The sequence below is a fragment of the Camelina sativa genome, chromosome 18, assembly GCF_000633955.1.
Source record: "Camelina sativa cultivar DH55 chromosome 18, Cs, whole genome shotgun sequence".
In the NCBI taxonomy this organism is placed as follows: domain Eukaryota; kingdom Viridiplantae; phylum Streptophyta; class Magnoliopsida; order Brassicales; family Brassicaceae; genus Camelina; species Camelina sativa.
In genome coordinates, this window is record NC_025702.1 from 18,283,706 (window position 1) to 18,306,209 (window position 22,504).

The 22,504-nt window shown below is 36.1% G+C and overlaps 2 protein-coding genes across 2 annotated transcripts; one reads left to right on the top strand and one right to left on the bottom strand.

The window, feature by feature from the left end:
* LOC104762401 (ATPase 11, plasma membrane-type) lies at positions 1,569-7,709 on the top strand. The gene is made up of 22 exons (XM_019240371.1): positions 1,569-1,731; positions 1,845-1,918; positions 2,023-2,142; positions 2,279-2,377; positions 2,462-2,599; positions 2,725-2,859; positions 3,333-3,512; positions 3,630-3,836; positions 3,976-4,095; positions 4,186-4,305; positions 4,400-4,522; positions 4,608-4,712; positions 4,803-4,947; positions 5,181-5,345; positions 5,436-5,674; positions 5,842-5,874; positions 5,996-6,077; positions 6,202-6,362; positions 6,511-6,696; positions 6,794-6,976; positions 7,088-7,266; positions 7,375-7,709. Exons 2-22 carry the CDS (start codon positions 1,865-1,867, stop codon positions 7,469-7,471), a joined length of 2,871 nt encoding a protein of 956 aa, XP_019095916.1. The 5' UTR covers positions 1,569-1,731; positions 1,845-1,864; the 3' UTR covers positions 7,472-7,709.
* On the bottom strand, positions 7,677-10,640 carry LOC104762400 (protein NRT1/ PTR FAMILY 2.11). Its single transcript, XM_010485678.2, has 4 exons — positions 10,282-10,640; positions 9,563-9,780; positions 8,922-9,481; positions 7,677-8,835 (listed from the first exon to the last, which is right to left on the bottom strand). Exons 1-4 carry the CDS (start codon positions 10,436-10,438, stop codon positions 7,926-7,928), a joined length of 1,845 nt encoding a protein of 614 aa, XP_010483980.1. The 5' UTR covers positions 10,439-10,640; the 3' UTR covers positions 7,677-7,925.

Below are 22,504 nucleotides of genomic sequence, written 5' to 3' on the forward strand. Positions count from 1 at the left end.
TAAAATATCGAGAACGGATATATAAGAGAAGACCATGCATAACTTTGAAACGCACTTGTACCTCATCAGCGATTTATCAGGCAATCTAGCAAGAATCTCTATCAAAAGATCCAAGGGAATCCCGGAAAAATATTATCCTTTAATTTTTTGTCTTCTTGTTGCCTTTGACGACCTCTTCTTCTTCCCTTACATAAGCGCAATCAGAGCTAGAGACATGACCATATCTAGTAATTCACAAGTGCCCCTACGGCCCTACAAACTTATGCATATCAAAATCCATATCCACCGTCTTTTAATCATTTAAGAAAAGGTCAAATAGCTATATATAGGAACTTTTGAATCTTTACATATACAATAGTTTTGATCATACAAAATACAAATGATATACACTACAAGCCAACTCATTATTGTTACCCCTAGAAGCAACTAGCAAGATATATTTTTCCCCCTTATATATACGGCAGTATATTGATGTAAGATTTTGATAATTAAAATAACACAACGATAAAAGCTAAAAGTAGGTACTGTATACTTTGATAAGTATGGATCTCTCCTAGTCAAATTTCCATTATCGAAAGACGAATTTCAAAAAGACTTGAAAAGGCAAAAAAAAGGAGACTTGAAAAGGCATGAAATTATCAATCGAAACTAAGTAATGCGTTAGAAGTTGCAAAAGAAAAAGGAGACGTCTAGGAAAAAGTTTATGTAGCGGGGAAAAAAGAAACTCTCGATCTTATTCTTACGGACGGGTACCGTACGGAACATGGTGTACTTTATTTTTTTTTTGTCTAGGAAAATAAAAAAAAAACACAACTTTATCTCGAAAAGAAAAGAAAAAAGGTCTGAGTCACGTGGGTTGTGTTGTAAATTGTGAACTGTGTTGTTGTTTTTTTTCTCATGGACACGTGTCGGTTTTACAAAGCTAGCATCAGAGCTCTTCGCATATGGCCACCATTTTTTTTTATTTTTTTTGATGCACATGGCTGCTTTTTTTAATTTATTACAGTACAATGTAATGATGCACTATTTAATTTTTATGAAAATCCCAACGGTCATCGACGCCTACAACAACAACAAATGCAAAACCTTAACTATGAAACCCCACTGTTTTTTTTTTTAAAATACGGCAACTCACCTTGCTTTAGGTTGATGATATAAGTTATATATCATATAACGCTTTAGTTAAGGAAAAAAAAAAGATAATCTTTTGATCCCAAGAGACGGTATGGAACGCTCGTATAGAACCCCATCCAATAGAACAAGATTTGTTATCAGAAAAAAAAGGAAAAAAAACAGATAGTCAGATAATAAATACAAAATATTTACAGCTGTAATTTGCCTGTAAATACAAAAAAATAGAAAGATATTTAAGATAGTCAGATAAGTAGAGAATATTTCAGATTGTAATAGTTAATCAAGTAATTAATTTCCTAATCGAGTTAAGAAGGTCGACTAAATCTTTGACGCAGGGAGAAAAAAGGTTGAAAAAGCAAGTAAGAAAAAAGATACCTAAAACAAGACTCAGAGTATATACTAATTTAAATAAAATAAAAAAGGAGAGATATAATCGTGGGGCGAGGGAGAGAGAGAGAGGTCGGAGTGTGTTGTGTGTGTTAGCTTCCCATACTGCCACTAACCTTTAGCGGTTTTCTCATCCTCTCTTCTCTCTGACACCCACCAAAAAAAAAAACATAATAACAAGGAGATAAGGATTTCAACCTCAAGAAACAGGTTTCTGTTTCTCTGTTTCTCGATATTTTCGAAGCTTTTTGGTGGTGTTTCGCATGGCGAATTTGTAATAANTTTTTTTTTTTTTTTTTTTTTTTTTTTTTGTTGTTGTGTAGTTTGGAGGTCGCAGGAGAATATGGGTGACAAGGAAGAAGTCCTTCAGGCTGTTTTGAAAGAAACGGTGGATCTGGTAACAGATCTACTCAAAAGTTTGGATTTTTATTTTTGGTTTTGTTTGTCTGATGTTATATTTACTGGGAAGAGAAAGAGTCTAAAGCAATTTTGTTTTACCAGGAGAATGTGCCTATTGAAGAAGTTTTTGAGAGTCTGAGATGTAGCAGAGAAGGTCTCACTACTGAAGCCGCTGATGAGAGGCTTGCTCTCTTTGGCCATAACAAGCTCGAAGAGAAGAAGGTTCCCTTCCCTTCCCTTCTCTTCTCTTGTTTTCTGGAATTTAGGGTTCTAGAGTTTAGCTCTATAAGCTCCAAAGGATTATAATTTCGATGTTCTGAAGCAAAAGTTTCTTTCTTTTTTTGTTTTTTTTTTGCAGGAAAGCAAATTCCTGAAATTTCTTGGTTTCATGTGGAATCCTCTTTCTTGGGTGATGGAAGCTGCTGCTATCATGGCTATTGCTCTTGCTAATGGAGGAGTGAGCATCTTCTAGACTCTTTTACCTTTTAAAGTTTACTTCTTTTGATTTGGTCTGTGTTCTTAACAATGCTTTGCTTACCAGGGGAAACCTCCTGACTGGCAAGACTTTGTTGGTATTATTACTCTTCTTGTGATAAACTCCACCATCAGTTTCATTGAGGAGAACAACGCTGGGAATGCTGCTGCTGCTCTTATGGCACGTCTTGCCCCTAAAGCAAAGGTTTGATCTTTTTGCTTCTTTGCTTTCAGGTTGTTGCTCTGAATTTGTTTTAATATATGTCAGTTTTCCGGTTTGGTTCTTAGCTACTCATTTATGGTACCAATTGCTTAATGTATTTTGTGAAGGTTCTTCGAGATGGAAGGTGGGGTGAGCAGGATGCTGCAATTCTTGTTCCGGGTGACATAATCAGCATCAAGCTTGGGGATATCGTTCCAGCTGATGCTCGCCTTCTCGAGGGTGATCCCCTTAAGATCGATCAGGTTTGACCCATATTGTTTCTGCACATAGCTTCAATCAATCATTAGCCACTTGATGTTTAGATGTTATACTGCTAAGTTTTTCAAATTAAGAATTTGTACTGAAGCTGTTTTGAACCCTTTGTTCTGTAGTCTTCTCTTACCGGTGAATCTCTACCAGTAACCAAAGGTCCAGGCGATGGTGTGTATTCTGGCTCCACTTGCAAACAGGGAGAGCTTGAAGCAGTTGTCATTGCAACGGGAGTCCATACTTTCTTTGGAAAGGCTGCGCATCTTGTAGATACGACCAACCAAGTTGGTCATTTCCAACAGGCATGACTCTTTTACATGTTTTGAGAATTCTCATTGTTGGGATCTTATGTGGTGTATCGTTGTTTCCTTTTCNTCATTAGCCACTTGATGTTTAGATGTTATACTGCTAAGTTTTCCAAATTAAGAATTTGTACTGAAGCTGTTTTGAACCCTTTGTTCTGTAGTCTTCTCTTACCGGCGAATCTCTACCAGTAACCAAAGGTCCAGGCGATGGTGTGTATTCTGGCTCCACTTGCAAACAGGGAGAGCTTGAAGCAGTTGTCATTGCAACGGGAGTCCATACTTTCTTTGGAAAGGCTGCGCATCTTGTAGATACGACCAACCAAGTTGGTCATTTCCAACAGGCATGACTCTTTTACATGTTTTGAGAATTCTCATTGTTGGGATCTTATGTGGTGTATCTTTGTTTCCTTTTCGAGTTGGTTCAAACTCTATTAATATTTATATCTGTTTTGTTTCAGGTCTTAACTGCTATTGGGAATTTCTGCATTTGCTCTATTGCAGTGGGGATGATCATTGAGATTGTCGTGATGTATCCCATTCAACACCGAGCCTATCGTCCTGGAATTGATAATCTTCTTGTGCTTCTCATTGGTGGTATCCCAATCGCCATGCCTACAGTTCTGTCTGTGACCATGGCCATTGGCTCTCATAGATTATCTCAGCAGGTTAGCCAGATCCACATTAGTTCTGTCTGTTTTGTATTTTGTTGTCTTTTAATTTCTTAAAGGATTTTGTTTTGAATGAACTTGCTTGAAATTTCTGCGTTTTAATGGCTGTATGATCTTATTCTGATATATATCACAGGGAGCAATAACAAAGAGGATGACAGCGATTGAGGAAATGGCTGGCATGGATGTGCTTTGCAGTGACAAGACTGGAACTTTAACATTGAATAAACTTACTGTTGACAAAAATCTTATCGAGGTAATGTGGGCTTGGTTAAATAAATGCATCTTTCCAGGATTCAGGATCACGGTAGCTGTTTCTGAATGAGTGCAAGTTTTATTTATATAGGTTTTCACGAAAGGAGTGGATGCGGATACAGTAGTCCTGATGGCAGCTCAAGCGTCTAGACTGGAAAACCAGGATGCCATCGATGCTGCTATAGTTGGGATGCTTGCTGATCCTAAAGAGGTAATACTGGTTTTGCTACAGAAGCATTTTTTAATGTTAATTGCTACAGAACTACACTGTTAGTCTAAATCTTCCTCAATATCGCTTTCTGTAGGCACGAGCTGGTGTTCGAGAGGTTCACTTTCTTCCATTCAATCCCACTGATAAGAGGACGGCTCTTACATATATTGACAGTGATGGTAAAATGCATAGGGTCAGCAAAGGTGCACCTGAGCAAGTAAGCAGTCGGTTGCCATATATGTTCTTTTCAAAAAGTTTGGTGTTGTGCATAGTCTTATTAGCTCCTATTTCCGATGTTTCAGATCCTAAATCTTGCGCACAATAGAGCAGAGATTGAGCGTAGAGTTCATGCTGTAATAGACAAGTTCGCTGAACGGGGTTTGCGATCCCTTGCCGTGGCATACCAGGTAACTGGAGACCAGATCCTCAAGTTTCCCAGGATATATTAGTGTAAGTTGATACAAGATTCAAGGTTGGAAGTGTTTGGCCTTCTGCAGGAAGTTCCGGAAGGGACGAAGGAAAGTGCTGGAGGCCCTTGGCAATTTATTGGTCTCATGCCTCTTTTTGACCCACCTAGGCATGACAGTGCTGAGACAATTAGAAGGGCTTTAAATCTTGGGGTGAATGTGAAAATGATCACAGGTGAATTTTTTGTTCTACTCGGAACTTGAGTAGTCTCCCTTAAAAGTCAACATGTCTTTTTTCTTTTCCTTCCATATACATTTGTTATCTATGATGCTTTTCCATGTAATATCCTTATTCTAATTTTCACACCTAAATCAGGGCAGTCTTCTCATTCTTTGCAATGTTGTTGAGTTATGCCTCTTCGTTTCTGTATTTGTTTGTCTTTGCTAAAGGTTTGTTGTATTCTATAGGGGATCAGTTGGCTATAGGAAAAGAGACTGGACGCCGTTTAGGGATGGGAACCAACATGTACCCTTCATCTGCTTTGCTTGGACAGCACAAGGATGAGTCTATTGGTGCCTTACCCATCGATGATCTCATAGAAAAGGCCGATGGCTTTGCTGGCGTTTTTCCTGGTAAATTTTTTTTCCTGTTTCTCCAAAAACTTAATCAAGCATAGTTCATCTCAGGATTTTAACCAAATTAGTCATAAAAACTGTTTGCAGAGCATAAATATGAGATAGTTAAGCGACTACAAGCGAGGAAGCATATCTGTGGGATGACAGGTGATGGAGTAAATGATGCTCCTGCTCTTAAAAAAGCTGATATTGGCATTGCAGTTGCTGATGCAACTGACGCAGCACGCAGTGCTTCAGATATCGTTCTTACTGAACCTGGTCTCAGTGTTATCATCAGCGCTGTCTTGACCAGTCGTGCTATCTTCCAGAGAATGAAAAATTATACAGTGAGTGTTGCATTTATTTTCACTCTCCATCATATTTTTTCAACTTTCTCTAATGTATCATCATACAGACAATATCCTTTAGTTGTATATAATTTGCAAGTCAATATCATTGGTTCTTATGTTTCGTAAACAAATAACTTGAGCTGGCCTTTTATTTTTCTGGACAGATATATGCGGTCTCCATCACTATCCGTATTGTCGTAAGTTGGCATCACTATCGGTTCTCCTACTCGTTTCTTTCCCATGTTCCCATTACAACTTGTTTTTTCATGTGTATGATACTCCTTGTGATTTCCTTTTCTACAATCTATGTTAATTCAGCTTGGCTTCATGCTACTTGCTCTCATATGGAAGTTTGACTTTCCACCGTTCATGGTTCTTATCATCGCCATCCTGAATGATGGTTCGTTCATTGATACTAATTTTATGGTTCAAGGATTTCAGCATATCTATACTTTTTGCTGATTTTACATTGTTTTCTTAGAGTTCTGCTATATCAACTAACTCTTGCGGCACTGACTTTGTAGGCACAATTATGACGATATCGAAAGACAGAGTGAAACCTTCCCCTCTTCCAGATAGCTGGAAACTGTCAGAGATTTTTGCAACTGGCGTTGTGTTTGGGAGCTACATGGCTATGATGACAGTTATATTTTTCTGGGTTGCATATAAAACCGACTTCTTCCCGGTATAATCTCCCTCTTCAGTAAAATGTGCTCCATTCACACCTCAGAAGTTGTTTTCAACTTTGTCTTTTAGATAAAATCGTGAACCAGAGTGTCAAATTCCTGTTTTATGTGTCTTATTGACCAGATTTTATTATCTGATGATTTCAGCGAACTTTTGGAGTTTCAACACTTGAGAAAACAGCACATGATGATTTCCGGAAGCTTGCCTCAGCAATATACCTACAAGTCAGCATCATAAGTCAGGCGCTTATCTTTGTGACCCGATCACGGAGTTGGTCTTATGTAGAACGTCCTGGCATGTGGCTTGTGATAGCATTTATCCTCGCACAATTGGTCAGTATGGCATTTCACTATCTGTGGTTAGCAACTCTAGTCAGAGTTATATTATAAACCGCTGTTTCATTTTTTGATATTTTTTCTTCCAAAACAGGTGGCTACTCTAATTGCAGTTTATGCAAATTGGAGCTTTGCTGCAATAGAAGGTATCGGGTGGGGATGGGCCGGGGTCATATGGCTTTACAATATTGTATTCTATATTCCTCTCGATATCATCAAGTTCTTGATTCGTTATGCCCTTAGCGGCAGAGCCTGGGATCTTGTTATCGAACAAAGGGTATGCATCAAAGAGCAATATTTTTTTGTTTCATTTGTCCTCTTTCCATTTGCCTTATCTGTACTTGATCTTGGAGTGTGACTCAAATGGATTCTGTTTATGTTCCATTAGGTTGCATTCACAAGGCAGAAAGATTTCGGGAAAGAACAAAGGGAGCTACAATGGGCGCATGCACAGAGAACCCTGCACGGCTTGCAAGCACCAGATGCTAAGATGTTCCCAGAGCGAACCCATTTCAATGAGCTTTCCCAAATGGCTGAAGAAGCTAAGAGAAGAGCCGAGATCGCCAGGTAAAAATCATCAATGCTTTTTTCTTCCTGAGAAGGAACACTTTTTGAATATTGAGGACAAAACCAGATCATTTTGTTATTGTCTGATTCTTTCTTAAACTTTGATAGGTTGCGGGAGCTTCACACACTCAAGGGTCATGTTGAATCAGTTGTGAGATTAAAAGGTCTCGACATTGAAACCATTCAACAAGCTTACACCGTCTGAAAGAAGCATAGAGAGAGCCCAAGAACCGTCTCAAAATCATTCAAGAAGGTCAATATCGCTGTTAGAAACTTCAATACAAATTATGCATATAAGTATCAGTTTCTTAGTAGTCTTTTTGTTTGTTTATTTTTAATTTCTTCTTCTGAGTGTTAAAGATTTGTTCTGTTATTATGATGAAATATGACAGAAGATAGAAACAGAGTCGTCAAAATGCAAGACAAATTTTTATTTTGCAATACATCTGATGTTATAAATCTCTCTTTTTGTCCACAATGATAGAAAGAAAGAGATGTGATCTAGCACATGAACCAGAAAAGAAAAGAAAAAAAAAGCCAGAACAACTATATGATTACTTCATTTCTCTAAGGCTTATTCCAAGAAAATGTACGAGGATTGAAGCTGACCAAAAACGAAGTCTTAACAGCTTCCAGAAGATGAGAGAAACACATAATCATCAGGCAACGTTCTTATCCTGCTGTTTGATGATATCTTCATTGGTTTCATATGTTGTCACTTCATCATCACTTCCTTTGTACCTATACCATCTTGACATCACCAAGAAATAAACGAAGTTTACTGCCAACATTCCGGCTATCATGAAATAGAAGAGATCCAATCTTCCTTTGTTCAGATCCTCAGCTAACCAGTTACCCCCGGACGAGGTCTGCGTCGTCCTGTGAACTGTTGCAATCAAGAAGCTACCAAGGTAACTCGAAACCCCTCCTCCTACGTAAAATATGGATCCTGCAAAACTCCTCATGTTTTCAGGGAACTGCTTGTAGTAAAACTCCATTTGTCCAATCGCTGCAAATGCCTCGGCTATACCCGCCAGTGAGAGCTGCGGGACCAGCCACATAGCTGACATTGAGGAGATCTCTCCTCTTCGTGGCGCCATACCAAGTGTAGGTTTAGTCAGAGCGAATGTTCTCCTTCGTTCCTCGACAAATCCTGAGACTATTAAGCTTGCGGTAGCGAAGAAAATGCCAGTTCCGATTCTCTGCAAGAGCGTTATCCCTGTGTCTAGACCAGTGATTCTTCTCATGGTAGGCACGAGCACACGGTCGTAGACTACGATGAAGATTGTCATTCCGGTCATCAAGAAAACAACGTAGGTGGCAGCAGGAATCACAAATCCTCCTGATCCTAAGCGACGGTCGCTCTGGAGGGCTTGGAAGACGGGATAAGTCATTTGTTGAGTTATGGTCAAGTAGTAGATTGATGAAGCAAACCATATAGGAAGCACTCTAACAATGCACTTCACTTCTTCAACTTGTTGCATTGTACAGAGCATCCACGGATCAGCAGGCTTACCATCTAACTCCAACTTGTCTTTAGGAGTCATGATGGCCGCTTTATCTAGAAATCTGCCAAATACAAGAAAGCATTTTCAGTAAACATAAAACATATAAAGAAAGTGACAATATATTTTGGTGTGTGTGAGTGTTTTTACCTGAATTGGTCGGTGTATTTAAGCTTGGAGTTTGCGTATTTTGGTGGGTAGTAATTGTAAAGGTTAAGCCAAGGCTGTTGCACGGGCTTTAATCCACGTTTCTTGATCGCAACCGCTATAACTTGAGCTATACCGGCCAATGGACTACCAGAGGCTTTGATTTTTACATACAACTTATCTCCCGCAAAGAAAATCAAGCAGGCCAAGAACATTAGAACGGCCGGGATGGTTAAACCGATCGTCCAACTTACATTAGACTGAATGTACACGACTAGAGTCAGCGACAAGATCTGCGCGAATGTGAAGGTAAAGAAGTACCAATTGAAGAAACTGTCAATCCCTCTTTTCCCTGATTCGCTCTTCGGGTTAAACTGATCAGCACCAAAAGCTAAATTACACGGTCTGATCCCACCTGCTCCAACAACAAGGAACCCGAGGCCCATCAGTAGAAACGCTATCTGGCCTCCAGTTGGCCCGTTACACACGCTATCTGCCGCTGTTCCACATGCAGCTGGATGCAGTTTTGGCACTGCTGCAGTCAATAGTATCACAAACGATCCCTACAAAAACCCCAATTCACTGATCAGATTTTTATGACTTTAAAACCTTCTAAAGATTAAAAAAAGAGGAAGGATCATTACAAGAAAACAGGCGATGACCGCGACACTTAGAGTCTTGTATCGACCAAAGTAAGTGTCACAGAGGAAAGCAGCTACGAAAGTTCCAAAGTTGATTGTGCCACTAAAGGCATTAATGATAGTTGCAGCTGTGATACTCTTCATGTTGAAGACTGCAGTTAAATAAACCAGAAGGTTTGATAGTGTTCCAATGATCCCAAGCTTCTCAAATGTCTCATTTCCTGATTATAACAACAACAAAGAACCAATAGCGTAAGACTTTTTGATCCAACATACAGGTTTGTGATAAACTTTCTAAATATTGCTTTTGGTTGAATCAGAAACCAAACCAAGAATCAAGAATTATATGATATCTGTGTCTTTTAATTAATTTGTAACCAAGAATCAAGAATTATAATATGTTTACTATAAAATCTCAAACAAAACTCGATCTCCTCTTTTTTTTTTGGTCTTAAACTACCGTTGACTAAGTCAAAGTTTAAGACAACACAGAGAATCTGACAAAACAAAAACAACTCTCCTCGTCACAAATCAAACTAACAAGTCTTCGAGCAAGACTGATGTTTTTCTTCTTCTTTTCTTTTTTAAGGATAGATTTTTTTTTGAAAAACAGTTTCCTGAATTTATCACAAAACTCCATAGAACCAAAAATAATAATAATAAAGGTTTAAAATTAGAAGAAGGAAAAAAATGGATAAATGATTCATAAATATTTGTGTTACCAATAATAAAAGGCATGACTTTCCAGCCTCTAAAAACGAGTTTCTTCTGATTCTGAACATCTTCATCAACAGAGTCAACAGCCGTAGCAGAGCCACCGTACACGGCGGAGGAAGGGTTTTGGTCCTTGGACTCAACTTCAAGATGTTTTCTCTCCATTTTGTTGCTCTAAGTAAATTATTACAACAACAAATTAAAAAGAAGAAAATAGTCGTATATATATTTTTGTAGTTTCTTTTATCTTATTGTTTGTGTTTTGTTATGTCTCTCAAAAGCAAATGATGACTGTTTTCTTCATCTTAGAGACCTCTCTATTTATAGTGGTAAGAAGAAAGAGGATGGTGGAGAAGTAGAGTTGTAGGAATCTAGACAAAGTAGTAATTTGTGTATTTGGCCGTGAAGGAGAGCTCTGTTAGTGATTATAATATTCATAAAAAAAAATCGAACATTAAAAATTGTTTACTCTGTAAAAAACTATTTCAGAAAAAATAGTGAAAATGTAGATTCCATTAATAAGTGGTGTGGCCCCATCAGAACACTCCCTCTTAATAACGGCACGTTCTTTTAAGCTCTCCGTCCATTTTCTTTTATACTACTAGTTTTTTATATTTCTTCTTCTTCTTCATACAATTTAATTGTTTATACTATACGGTAGCTTTACTTATACTATTAATAGTATATACAATTAAATTGTATGAAGAAGAAGAAGAAATATAAAGTTTATATAAAGTTGTCTGCTTCATACAATTTAATTACTTATACTATTATAAACAATTAAACAGTTAATACGTATTTTATTTCTTCTTCATACAATTTAACCAATTTTATTTCTTCTTCATACAATTTAACCAATTTTATTTCTTCTTCATACAATTTAATTACTTATACTATTAATATTTCTTCTCGAGATCGAGTATATAAAGTTTTCCCACGCATTTTAATATCATAGAGTGGGATAGTTAAAATATCCTTATAATACATTTATCATTCCCCACAAGTTACACCATTATATATGAATGTATTTGAAAATGATATCTATATACTTTTTCTTTGTGCAGGAAAATGATATATATATATATATACATGTGCATAGAAGAATTATATGAATATGATCACTATATATGAAATAAAATATGTACTATAGTACTATGTTTTTAAGTGGTTAGTTAACTTGTTATGAAGCTTCCAAGACCATCATATTTGTTATTTCAAAATCTGTATTAAGAAAACATTTGTTCTTTTCGTTTAAAATGTGTGTCACCAATAAATAATTTACTTACACGCACACGCACACGCACTGACACATACCCACGAGAAAGTGGGATGTATGTTTTTTGTTTCGATCGATTTAACAAAATTTCGACCACTGGTTATGTTTTTACCGTTGTTGGTTAAGTTAGTAGTATGAAACCTTTTAGATACTAACTAGCTAGTATTCGTTCATAGTATTGGATTGACAGAAATAAAGTTAGTTACAAATCGTTTTCATTACAACCTTTCAGCGTGGTCTACTTCTGCTCTTTAGTTTTTTTTTTCCTTTTCAAAAATAAAAACAATATATATGTTGAATGGCACGATAAGAAACAAGAGCACGTTGACTCTTTTTCTCATAAAAACTGTAGGTTTCTGATTCCCGCTTATATAAAAAGTTTGTTTTCGATAATGTAATGAAATGGGATTTTTTAATATAAACAAGTTAGTTGGAAATCATCTAAAAGCTATTTCTTACAAATGTAAACAAAGGTAATACTGTTAAGCAAAACTTGATATTATTTAAGCATTTCGTTTGATTAGATTTGAAAGTGAAAACTTTGCGATAAGTTTTTTTTTTTTGTGTGGTCTTTTATAGAATTAATTGGCACATTTGTATTAAAATTTATAAATTTTCATTTATGTTTCATTATCTTATTTCCCTGTATGCATGGAAATTTATTCACATATACATATATATATATATATATATGTCGTTAGAAAACGTTGGATTTTGGTGATCTGAAAAATTGGAGTGGATAAAACTCCATCAGCGATGTCTTGCCTCAATCTGTATTCGGAATATATGCGAAGCGCCTGACATGGTAATATGTAAATGCATCTATTTCTAGTCGTGGCATGTTTGAGTACTGACTACCATAAGGCAAATTAATATGATCCTAAGACAAGATTAAGGTGAAGATAATCTACAACGAATAAAATATGTTGAAAAAATATATTTTTGGTCGAAGAGTCAAGAAAACGAAGAATCTAATGGTTAGTTGTGATGAAATTCTCGACATGAAGTGATATGTTACTCGTTTTCATTAGTTAGTTTAGTGAGCTCAAAAAAGGATTTAAGGAATAAAAAAACGACTAAAAAGATTGTAGCATCTATGAGAGGAGGCATACTCCAGCTATATAAAACATAATGTGTGTGCGCATAAAAATTTTATGATGTTTACTAAGACCAATTAATTGGTGGTTTAGTGGTACTAAAAGATAATCTTTTTTGTTGAATGAAAAGAAGGGGATCAAATCCCACCATATGGTTTTTCATTGCTTCTTTCCTCCTTCATCGTTACAAACGTTGAAGTAGAAAAAAAAAATGACATTCTAGTTTCAACATGTTTCGAGAACTAGTCTAATTTAAAATATATATATATATATATATATATATATTATCATGGTTATCAAGAAAAAAAACGATGATGCTCATCTTGGTTAAATATACAAGCAGAAATTATAGCTTAATAAATAAATAAATAAATATTGATGTAAATATTTCCTTATTCATTAGTAATAAGTTTGTCCAAAAAAAAAAATCATTACTAATAAATGTTTATCCTAGACAATTAGTATCTAATAAGATGATAGTGATACTAATTGGAGATGACACCAATAAGGATGGGTACCTTTTCAATTTCATCAACTTGAGCTTTCAATTCAACAATAATCCCTTTCATTTTACAACTTTGGTCCACAACAAAAACCCTCAAGCATATGTTTTGCCATAATTATTTGCTTGTAGTTGTCAAAGAATTTACGATCAACAATTTATTTAAAGAATTAATGCCTCTAGTCCAAGATTCATAGTACTGGCAGTCTACGTCTCTATGAAGTCATACAAAGAAAAAACTTCATAATCATATGGTGATTGTAAGTTTGGGAAACTAATTTAGCATTATGGCACACCGGTGTATAAAACCATATCAAATCCATCTTAAAACAAGATCATTATAAAAAAAACTATGATATATTTATGTAAATTATAAGATACTGTATAACTAATGGTAGTTTCGATTTAAAATATTAAAATGACAATGATCGGAAATTTTACTGCGTGACTTGTTTGTGCTGAATTACTGAAAATGCGATACTTAGTAACTTTCCACATATTGTCAATATATTTATACCGAAAACTTTAAAACCTTTTATAAGTAGAGAAGAAATAACTATGCTTTAACATTTGTTGGGGTTTAGACTATTAATGTGATGGTGAGTGATGTTAGGCATATCTTTTGTGATCATTCTGTAAGCGACCAGGTCTCTTATCCAAAAAGTCTAGTGGCACATGTATTGTACTTGCAGAAAGTATTGCATTCGACAAACCCAATAATTAACAAACAAAACAAATAATGTCATATGTACAATTTAACAATTTATTGTTTGGTTATGTTTTATGTCTATTTTTACGTTTATTTCATTACAGTTTATTAACAACTTATTTACGTTGTTCCGTATACGTACCATCTCAACCGTAAACATAGTTCAACTAAACTAGGTAGTCAATGATAGGCCGTAATACTTAATCTTTTGGAACTATACGGATAAGTCAAAATTTTCCATAATAAATAAATGAAAAAAATCTGATTACTTCAACAACCAAAACGCCAATTATTGTGTCTTGTAAAACAACCGAGTGGGTGACATTAATTCCGGTTGGATTCATTACAGTAAAAAAGAATCTAACAGAATTCAATTCCTCGCTCGGTTTATATTCTTGGAATCGGTTACGTAACACAATTTACAAGCTTTTGAGTATATTAGTATTTCTATTTCTATTTTCATACGCCTGTAATAAAATTCGAATTGGGGGAGAACAAAAAAGACTAAGAAAAGTGTATTTCGGTTTCACCAAAAAAAAAAACAAAAAAGTGTATTTCGAAGGCGGATTAAAAACCACAAAGTCGAACACATACGTATAAATGTGAGAAATATACGTGTAGGCAACTATGCATGCGTTAAATATGAATAGGACAACCGCAAGCGTTGACAACCTTAACTCACATTTTCCCCCCCCCAAAACCTCACTCACTTAAAAGGCTCATAAATCATAACAATCGTAATTTATTGTCATATTAGTGTCTTGTTGCGAAATTACTTTAGAGACGATTTCTAGGAAAATAATTGAGCTGAATGATTGAAAATTTGGTCCCCATTCTTGCAGTTTACGCGACAATAATTTATGGAATTATTATGTACTCACCTTGTCACCCAGGCCTCCAACTTACTCGTAGATGAATGTCATTGAAATGTATTTTCCTTATTTTCGAAGAATAATCGTAATTCATTTCAGTACTGTTTCACGTTTTATAGTTTGAAAACTCGGAAATTATATTATTCTCCGAAAATATAATTTCAGTAAATATTATTTTTAAACATATTATCTGTTTTGTACTCCAATCGACTCTTTTGATTTATAATATACTCCTATCCTATGTACGGAACTTTTATAAGATTGCATGTGTAACATGGAAAACGAAATTATACATACATATTTTTGAAACCGTATATAAGATAATACTTGAATTAACGAAACAATCGTTTCGGCTCTGACGTTGTTACAGTAAGCTAAACAGATACCAAAATCGTAAAAGCAAATCCACGAGAGTCAACCTTCATGCTCATTGCCTTCACATAACTGCCCTGCCCAGACCTTTTTCGTCTAGGACCATTTTCACGTGTCAATGATGAAAAAGTGTATGCATTATAGTCCTTGTATAGACTATAGTACTATATTTAGTGTTTTGTTAAATGATTAGCTAGTTGAACGAGTTTTATCTGTAGATGTAGAAATCACTATAAAAATGAGTACACACCCAGCGACAAACTTGTTTTTAGGCTAATCATTGTACATAAAAGTTAGATCTTGCATTCTTGATATCCTTGAAATTGTTTTATGAGCAAGAATACAAACAAAAAGTATTATTTTAACAAAAAAAAATGAGATTATTAATGTATGCAAATAAAAAACAAACTCATTCAAGATATCCGTTGTTTGTTTTTTATAAGCAAAAGAGATAAGGGTTGGATTTTTTTTTCTAAGCAAAATATGTTTCATAATCATATGAATACCTCTCTTTGAGTGTATATATATATAGTTTACTGTACCAGTAAACTAAATGCAGAGTTGTCTTCCAATTCGGAAATGTGTATTGTTAAGTTTTAATTATCTGGCCGACAAGGAATGTAGAATCTTAGTTGCGGAAATCTTAATCTATATACAATCATACAAACCAAAATATTCTTCACAATCGTTCACTTATTTCTAGACACATAGTGCAGTTAATGATGAAATTTTATTCCAATAGAAACGAAATCACCCTTTTAGCTATTTCTTTTTAATCATTAGTCCTTTTGTTGGAAATGGTAATCATTAATCTTGTGGTTTCTTCCCAACTCTATAGGGCTATTTTAGACAGTAAAAAAGCAGTTCTGACATAATTAGCAACATTATATGTGTACACCTTTGTTATAAATAAAAATATTCATAAGAGCAAGTGTTACACTTGTTTTAAAAAGAGACTAGATAACAACCCGCACGTATAAAATAATTATTAAATGTTTTTACTGTAATTTTTATTTATGAAATCTATTATATTTATCGGTAATTGAAAAAACTAAAATTTGATTGTGTAGTATATATTTATAAAAAAAATTGTATAATAACTAAAATTTAACCCGTGAGATTTATTATAATATCAATTTTATATTATTATATCATATGAACAAAGAGTTTTTAAAATTTTTATGAAAATATAATTAAAGGATATAATTAAGTTAGAAAGAGAATATAAGATTTAATTTTGGGTGTTAATTGTATTTTTAGAAAAATACAATGGTAAATAAATGTAATTATTATTAAAAGTTGATGACAAATAAAGGAAATAATGCCAAGAGCTCTATGAATGCGACATATCAGCATTTTCTGTGATAATGCTTCTCTTTTAATATATAAAAGATTTTTAGAAAAATACAATAGTAAATAAATGTAAATATTATTAAAAGCCGATGACAAATAAAGGAAATAATGTCAAGAGCTATATGAATGCGACACATCAGCATTTTCTGTGAGAATGCTTCTCTTTTAATATATAAAGGATATAGATTATGAAAATAGGTTTCGGGTTGGAGCTCTGAGATATTATCTAACCTAATTCGAATACATCTAGATGTAGTAATTCAATAAGAGGTATATAGAGAAGCATTCTCACAAACATCTACTCCATCCAGAAAGAGAGATAGTAAAAATTATGATCGTGACGATAAAAAGGCAAATAAAATGTTGTCAGCTTTTTGTAATGCACACCACGGATCCGATCAGTAATGTTTTAGGTATGATTTATAATGTTAGCTTTTGATATTTTTGGTCGGTCGATTGGGGAAGTGCAGCACACTCGACCCCGTATGACTTGTCCGATGATGTTCTTGCCCATATTTTGGTACTACTATCCCCAACCACAATTATATTTGCCGTACATGAAACGATAACAAATGAGCATCCAGCCACCAACCAAAAGCGGTAGGCGGTCGTTGCAAATAGATTTTTTTTTTGTTTTCTTTTCATCTTGTTTTTTCATTACTTTTAAATTTTAATATGTAGTGGTTAGATCAACACATTGGTTCGCTATATTGTATTTTCTTGGACCGAAATAAGTTTTCCTACCTAATATATTACATCGTCGATTAAAAAATTAATAACTAATATCACATTGTTTTCCAATTATTTAGTTTGATTTGTGGAAATTGTTTTTTTATTTTTTTTATCAACCCATAGAAATTGTTAAATGAGTGAATTCTGCTTAAGTCAATTTCGCCATCTATTGTATGTTGCTTTCACCTGCCATTTAAAACATCATTAATTCACTCTACTATTCGGTCTTTACCACTACCACTAGTTCACCAAGTTTTTTATTTGGATTTTTACTTTCGGTCAATCATAGAATTCATTAAGGTTAACACACAACAAAAAAACGCACTACACATTCTTATGTAAGAAATGTAAGTTATTAGTTTGAAAGACTTGCAAATTGCATAAGAATGATCTGATTCTCATTAGCTCTAATGCCGTTTTATAAAGATACAACAAAACTGAAACAGAACCGAAAAGATAGGACATGACGCAACTAGCTCAACTAGTTCCACTAACAAAGGGAAAGTAGTAGAACAAACTTTGACACATTATAACCAGAAGAATAGGTCTCTTATTGACTTAAGCTTACTCAACAAACCCTCCCTTGAACTAAACTCACTAAGAATTTTAGTTCACAATGCGCATCCCAAACGCCTCTCTGATCCACTGAAACGATGCAAGCTTTAATGGCTTCGTCATTACGTCTGCCAATTGCTCCTCTGTGTTGCAATGAACCAACTTAACCACACCTTCCTTGGTTAATTCTCTCAGAAAGTGATATCGAACCCTTATGTGCTTAGCCTTCCCGTGCATAACAGCATTTTTGGACAGCTTGATTGCAGATGTGTTATCACATAACAGAATCATCTCACCATCTTGTTTGTGACCAATGTCTCTCAATATTCTTCTCATCCAAATAGCTTGACAAGCACACCCAGCTGCTGCAACATACTCTGCTTCAGTCGATGACATAGTCACAATAGGCTGTTTCTTTGAGGACCATGCTACATCTCCTCCACTCAACAAGAAGACATAACTTGAAGTGCTTCTGCTGTCATCCTTATCCCCCGCATAGTCACTGTCAGTGTAGCCTATAAGCTCGCTGTGACCTTCACGTTTATACCATATCCCATAGCCCAAAGTTCCTTTCAAGTACCGCATGATTCTTTTTGCAGTAGCAAAATGCAGCTTAGTAGGATTTGACATGAAACGACTTATGAGACTTACCACAAACATCAAGTCGGGTCGTGTTGTTGTGAGATACATTAAGCTCCCCACCATTTGCTTGTACCTCGTTGAGTCGACCTTCACACCAGCTGCATCACGACCAACCTTCTGTCCAGGAACTATTGGATTACAAACTGGATTCCAATTTTGCATTCCAAATCTCTCGATCAGCTCAGCAGCATACTTTCTTTGATAGATAAAAATGCCATCAGTCTTCTGGATTACTTCAATACCCAGAAAGTATCTCATCTTTCCCAAATCAGTCATATCAAATTCATCTTTCATAGAGCGCTTGAACTCATTCAATAACTCCTCATCATCACTAGTGAACAAAAGATCATCAACATAAATGCTCACAATCAATGTTTTACCTCCCTTTCGTCTGATGAACAAAGTTTGTTCACTAGAGCTGCTCACAAATCCCTCCTTGACAAAGTAAGCTTCAATGCGACTGAACCAGGCTCTTGGTGCTTGTTTCAGTCCATAGAGAGCTTTATGCAGCTTGTAGACCATATGCTCCTTTCCTGAGACTTCATAGCCTTGAGGTTGCTCTACAAATACGTCTTCTTGCAGCTCACCATGGAGAAAAGCGGATTTGACATCCAGTTGATAGATTTCCCATCCTCTTTGAGCTGCTAAAGCAATGATCATCCTCACAATATCCAACCGAGCCACTGGTGCAAAAACCTCTGTGTAGTCTACACCATTCTCTTGAGCATAACCTTTTACAACCATTCGAGCTTTGAACTTATCCACCTCTCCAAGCTTATAGAGTTTAGTCTTGTAGATCCACTTAACCCCAATAGCTTTAGCTCCATCGGGAAGAGTATTCAATGACCAGGTCTGCTTTTTCTCAATGGACTGTATCTCTGCATCCATTGCTATCCTCCATTTCTGATCTTGTGCAGCTTCTTGAAAACTGGTAGGATCTGTAATTACCATAAAAACCAAGTGCTCAACTGTTGTCATGTTTGCTTCTTCTTCAGAATCTGACAACTCCTCTCCTGTTGTATAATCGACAGCCCAGACTGGTGGTTTTCTTGCTCTTCCCCCCATTGTTGTATCGCTTTGAGTCGCATCATTTGGTGTAGGAACATGAACAGTGTGAACTCTTTCTTCTTCCTCTGCTTCTTCTGCCTCTGCTTCTACTTCTTCCCCAGTTTCAGTATCTTCGTATTCCTCTTCCCACTCAAGCTCTGTATTCTGTTCACTTGAGTACCCAACATGTTCCCAATCCCACTTCTTATCATCCTCAAATATCACATCTCTGCTGATCTGAATCTTTCTTTCCACTGGATCAAACATTTTCCAGGCCTTGGATTCACTACTGAAGCCTAACAGAACGCACTTTATGCTTTTTTCATCCAGTTTAGTTATGTTGACATCAGACACATGAACATACCCGATACAGCCAAAGATTCTGAAATGCTCAATTGATGGTTTCCTGCCACTCCATGCCTCCTCCGGAGTCATGTCTTGAACGATCACTGTAGGAGATCTGTTGAGAACGTGATTCACCCATTGAACAGCATCCGGCCAAAACTCTTTTGGTACTTCCTTTTCCCAAAGAGCTGCTCTCACCATATTCATGATGGTTCGGTTCTTGCGTTCAGCAATGCCGTTTTTCTGCGGAGTGTAGGATGTCGTCAATTGTCTTCTGATGCCATACTCTCTACAGAACTCCTTGAACTCATTTGAGTTGTATTCTCCTCCTCTATCAGTTCTCAAACACTTGATAGATAATCCAGTTTGCTTATCCACAAACGCCTTAAATATCTTGAACTGATTTTTCTAACACAAAGTATATCCATGCTTTTCTAGAAAAATCGTCAATGAAACTTATTAGGTACCTCCTTTGACTGTTTGATGGTGGGCTGATCGGACCGCAAAGATTAGAGTGAATGAGCTGCAGTTTTTCAGTCGCTCTCCACTTGCTTTGTTTTGGAAATGGAACACGATGATGTTTCCCTTTGATGCAGGCCTCACACATGATCTTTACATCTTCGAGGCTAGGTAGACCCTCCACCATTTCTTTGCTGCATAGCGTGTGAAGACCCTTGTAGCCCAGTTGACCAAATCTGTGATGCCACAGCTCTGCTTTGTCTGTGATATCAACCTGCAGACACTTCACCTCTTCCGTCTTGTTACTCGTTTCTCCTAGCAGGATGAACATACGATTGGCACTCATGACAGATTCTGCAATTTTTCCTCTCGAATGATGAAATATGCTGCATGTTTTGCGTTCTCCTCCTTTGAATAGTACATCCAAACCCTTCTCTTGGAGCTGCCCAACACTCAACAGACTGTTCTTCAATTTTGGGACATAGTACACGTCACTTATCACATAGCTTACTCCATTAAACGTTATTTTCACCACTCCTTTCCCACACACCATTAGCTTGTGATTGTTCCCCAGTTTGACGTTATGTGTGAAGTTAACATCCAGACTGGAGAACAAATCTTTTTCTCCACACATATGGTTTGAGCATCCAGAATCCACAAACCAAACATCTCCTCTGCTGGTTCTTTACAACTTAACATATGCCATAAGCAGAACTTCATCCTCTTTCTCAATTTCAGCAAATTGTGCATTGAAGTTGTTGTTCCCGTTGGACATTCATATTGGAAATGGCCAAGTTTGTGATATTTGTAGCACTCGATCACTCTCGAATTAAAGGAGCGTCCTCTGCCTCGGCCTTGACCTCTGTAGAATCCCTTGCCTCTACCTCTGACATTAAGAGCTTGATCATCTTCTTCATGGATGCTCTTCTGAAACTTCTTCTCATGAACAGACGGGGAACTCTGTAGTTCATCAATCGTCATGCTCCTTGTATCCTTGGACTCTTCAATGGACACCACCACACAAGTGAATTTATCGGTTAAAGTTCGAAGTATCTTTTCAACTATCTTTGAATCTGGCATGTCTTCACCATTGCTTCGCATCTTGTTGGAAACTGACATTACTCTCCCAAAGTAATCATCAATTTTCTCATCATTCTTCATTGTAAGAACCTCAAAGTCTCTTCTCAGGGTTTGGAGAAGAGATCGCTTCACCCTTTCATTGCCTCCAAACTTTCTCTTTATCAAATTCCAGATGATCTTAGATGTTTTACGATCCAAAATCTGCTCAAACACAACCCGATCAAGTGCCTGGAACAGGTAATGCTTCACTTGATGGTCCTTCATCTTGAGCTCCTCAACCTGCTTCTGCTGCACTGCAGTTGCTTCGATTCCCTCTGGTAGCTCAATGTAACCTTCTTCTACCATACTCCACAATCCTTTAGCACGCAAGAGATTCTCCATCAGCTCACTCCAATGATCGTAATGACCATCAAAATGAGGGATTTTGGTGAGTGTTTTGTCGTCGCTCATTTTCTCTGTTTTCTCTCTCTCTCTCTTAGATCACTTTGTTCGTAAGCTCTGATACCGATTGTAAGTTACTAGTTTCAAAGACTTGCAAATTGCATCAGAATGATCTAATTCTCATTAGCTCTAATGCGGTTTTATAAAGATACAACAAAACTGAAACAGAACCGAAAAGATAGGACATGACGCAACTAGCTCAACTAGTTCCACTAACAATGGGAAAGTAGTAAAACAAACTTTGACACATTATAACGAGAAGAATAGGTCTCTTATTGACTTAAGCTTACTCAACAAGAAAACTTAGTGAAGGCAAATAGAATAAGAAATCAAACAGATTTATTTATATTTGTATTTACAAGAAATCACGTGAATCATGTCGTACATGCAATACATGCTCGTAGGTTTAGACTTTAGATGTGAATGCATTTGAGTCCATTCAATTTACCTAAAGAGTTAATTATGATTTACGGAAGCAAATTATATAATTGGGTTATGTTAAAACGGAAAGTGGGAGGAAGAGGATCGAAATGCGTCACGTTTTGGCAAATTACAAATGGAATGGGAGAGAAGAAGTGCGTGTCGTTTTCACCAATCCACTTAAAATGATTCCAAGTCAAAATTAGTACTATATAAATTCCAAAAGGGAGTACGATTGCAATCTTCAATCCAACGCCCAACGCGTTGCTGTTACCTTTTCCCTTTTCTCTTCTTCTCTCTTTTATTTTCTCAAATCTTTGTTTTGGTTA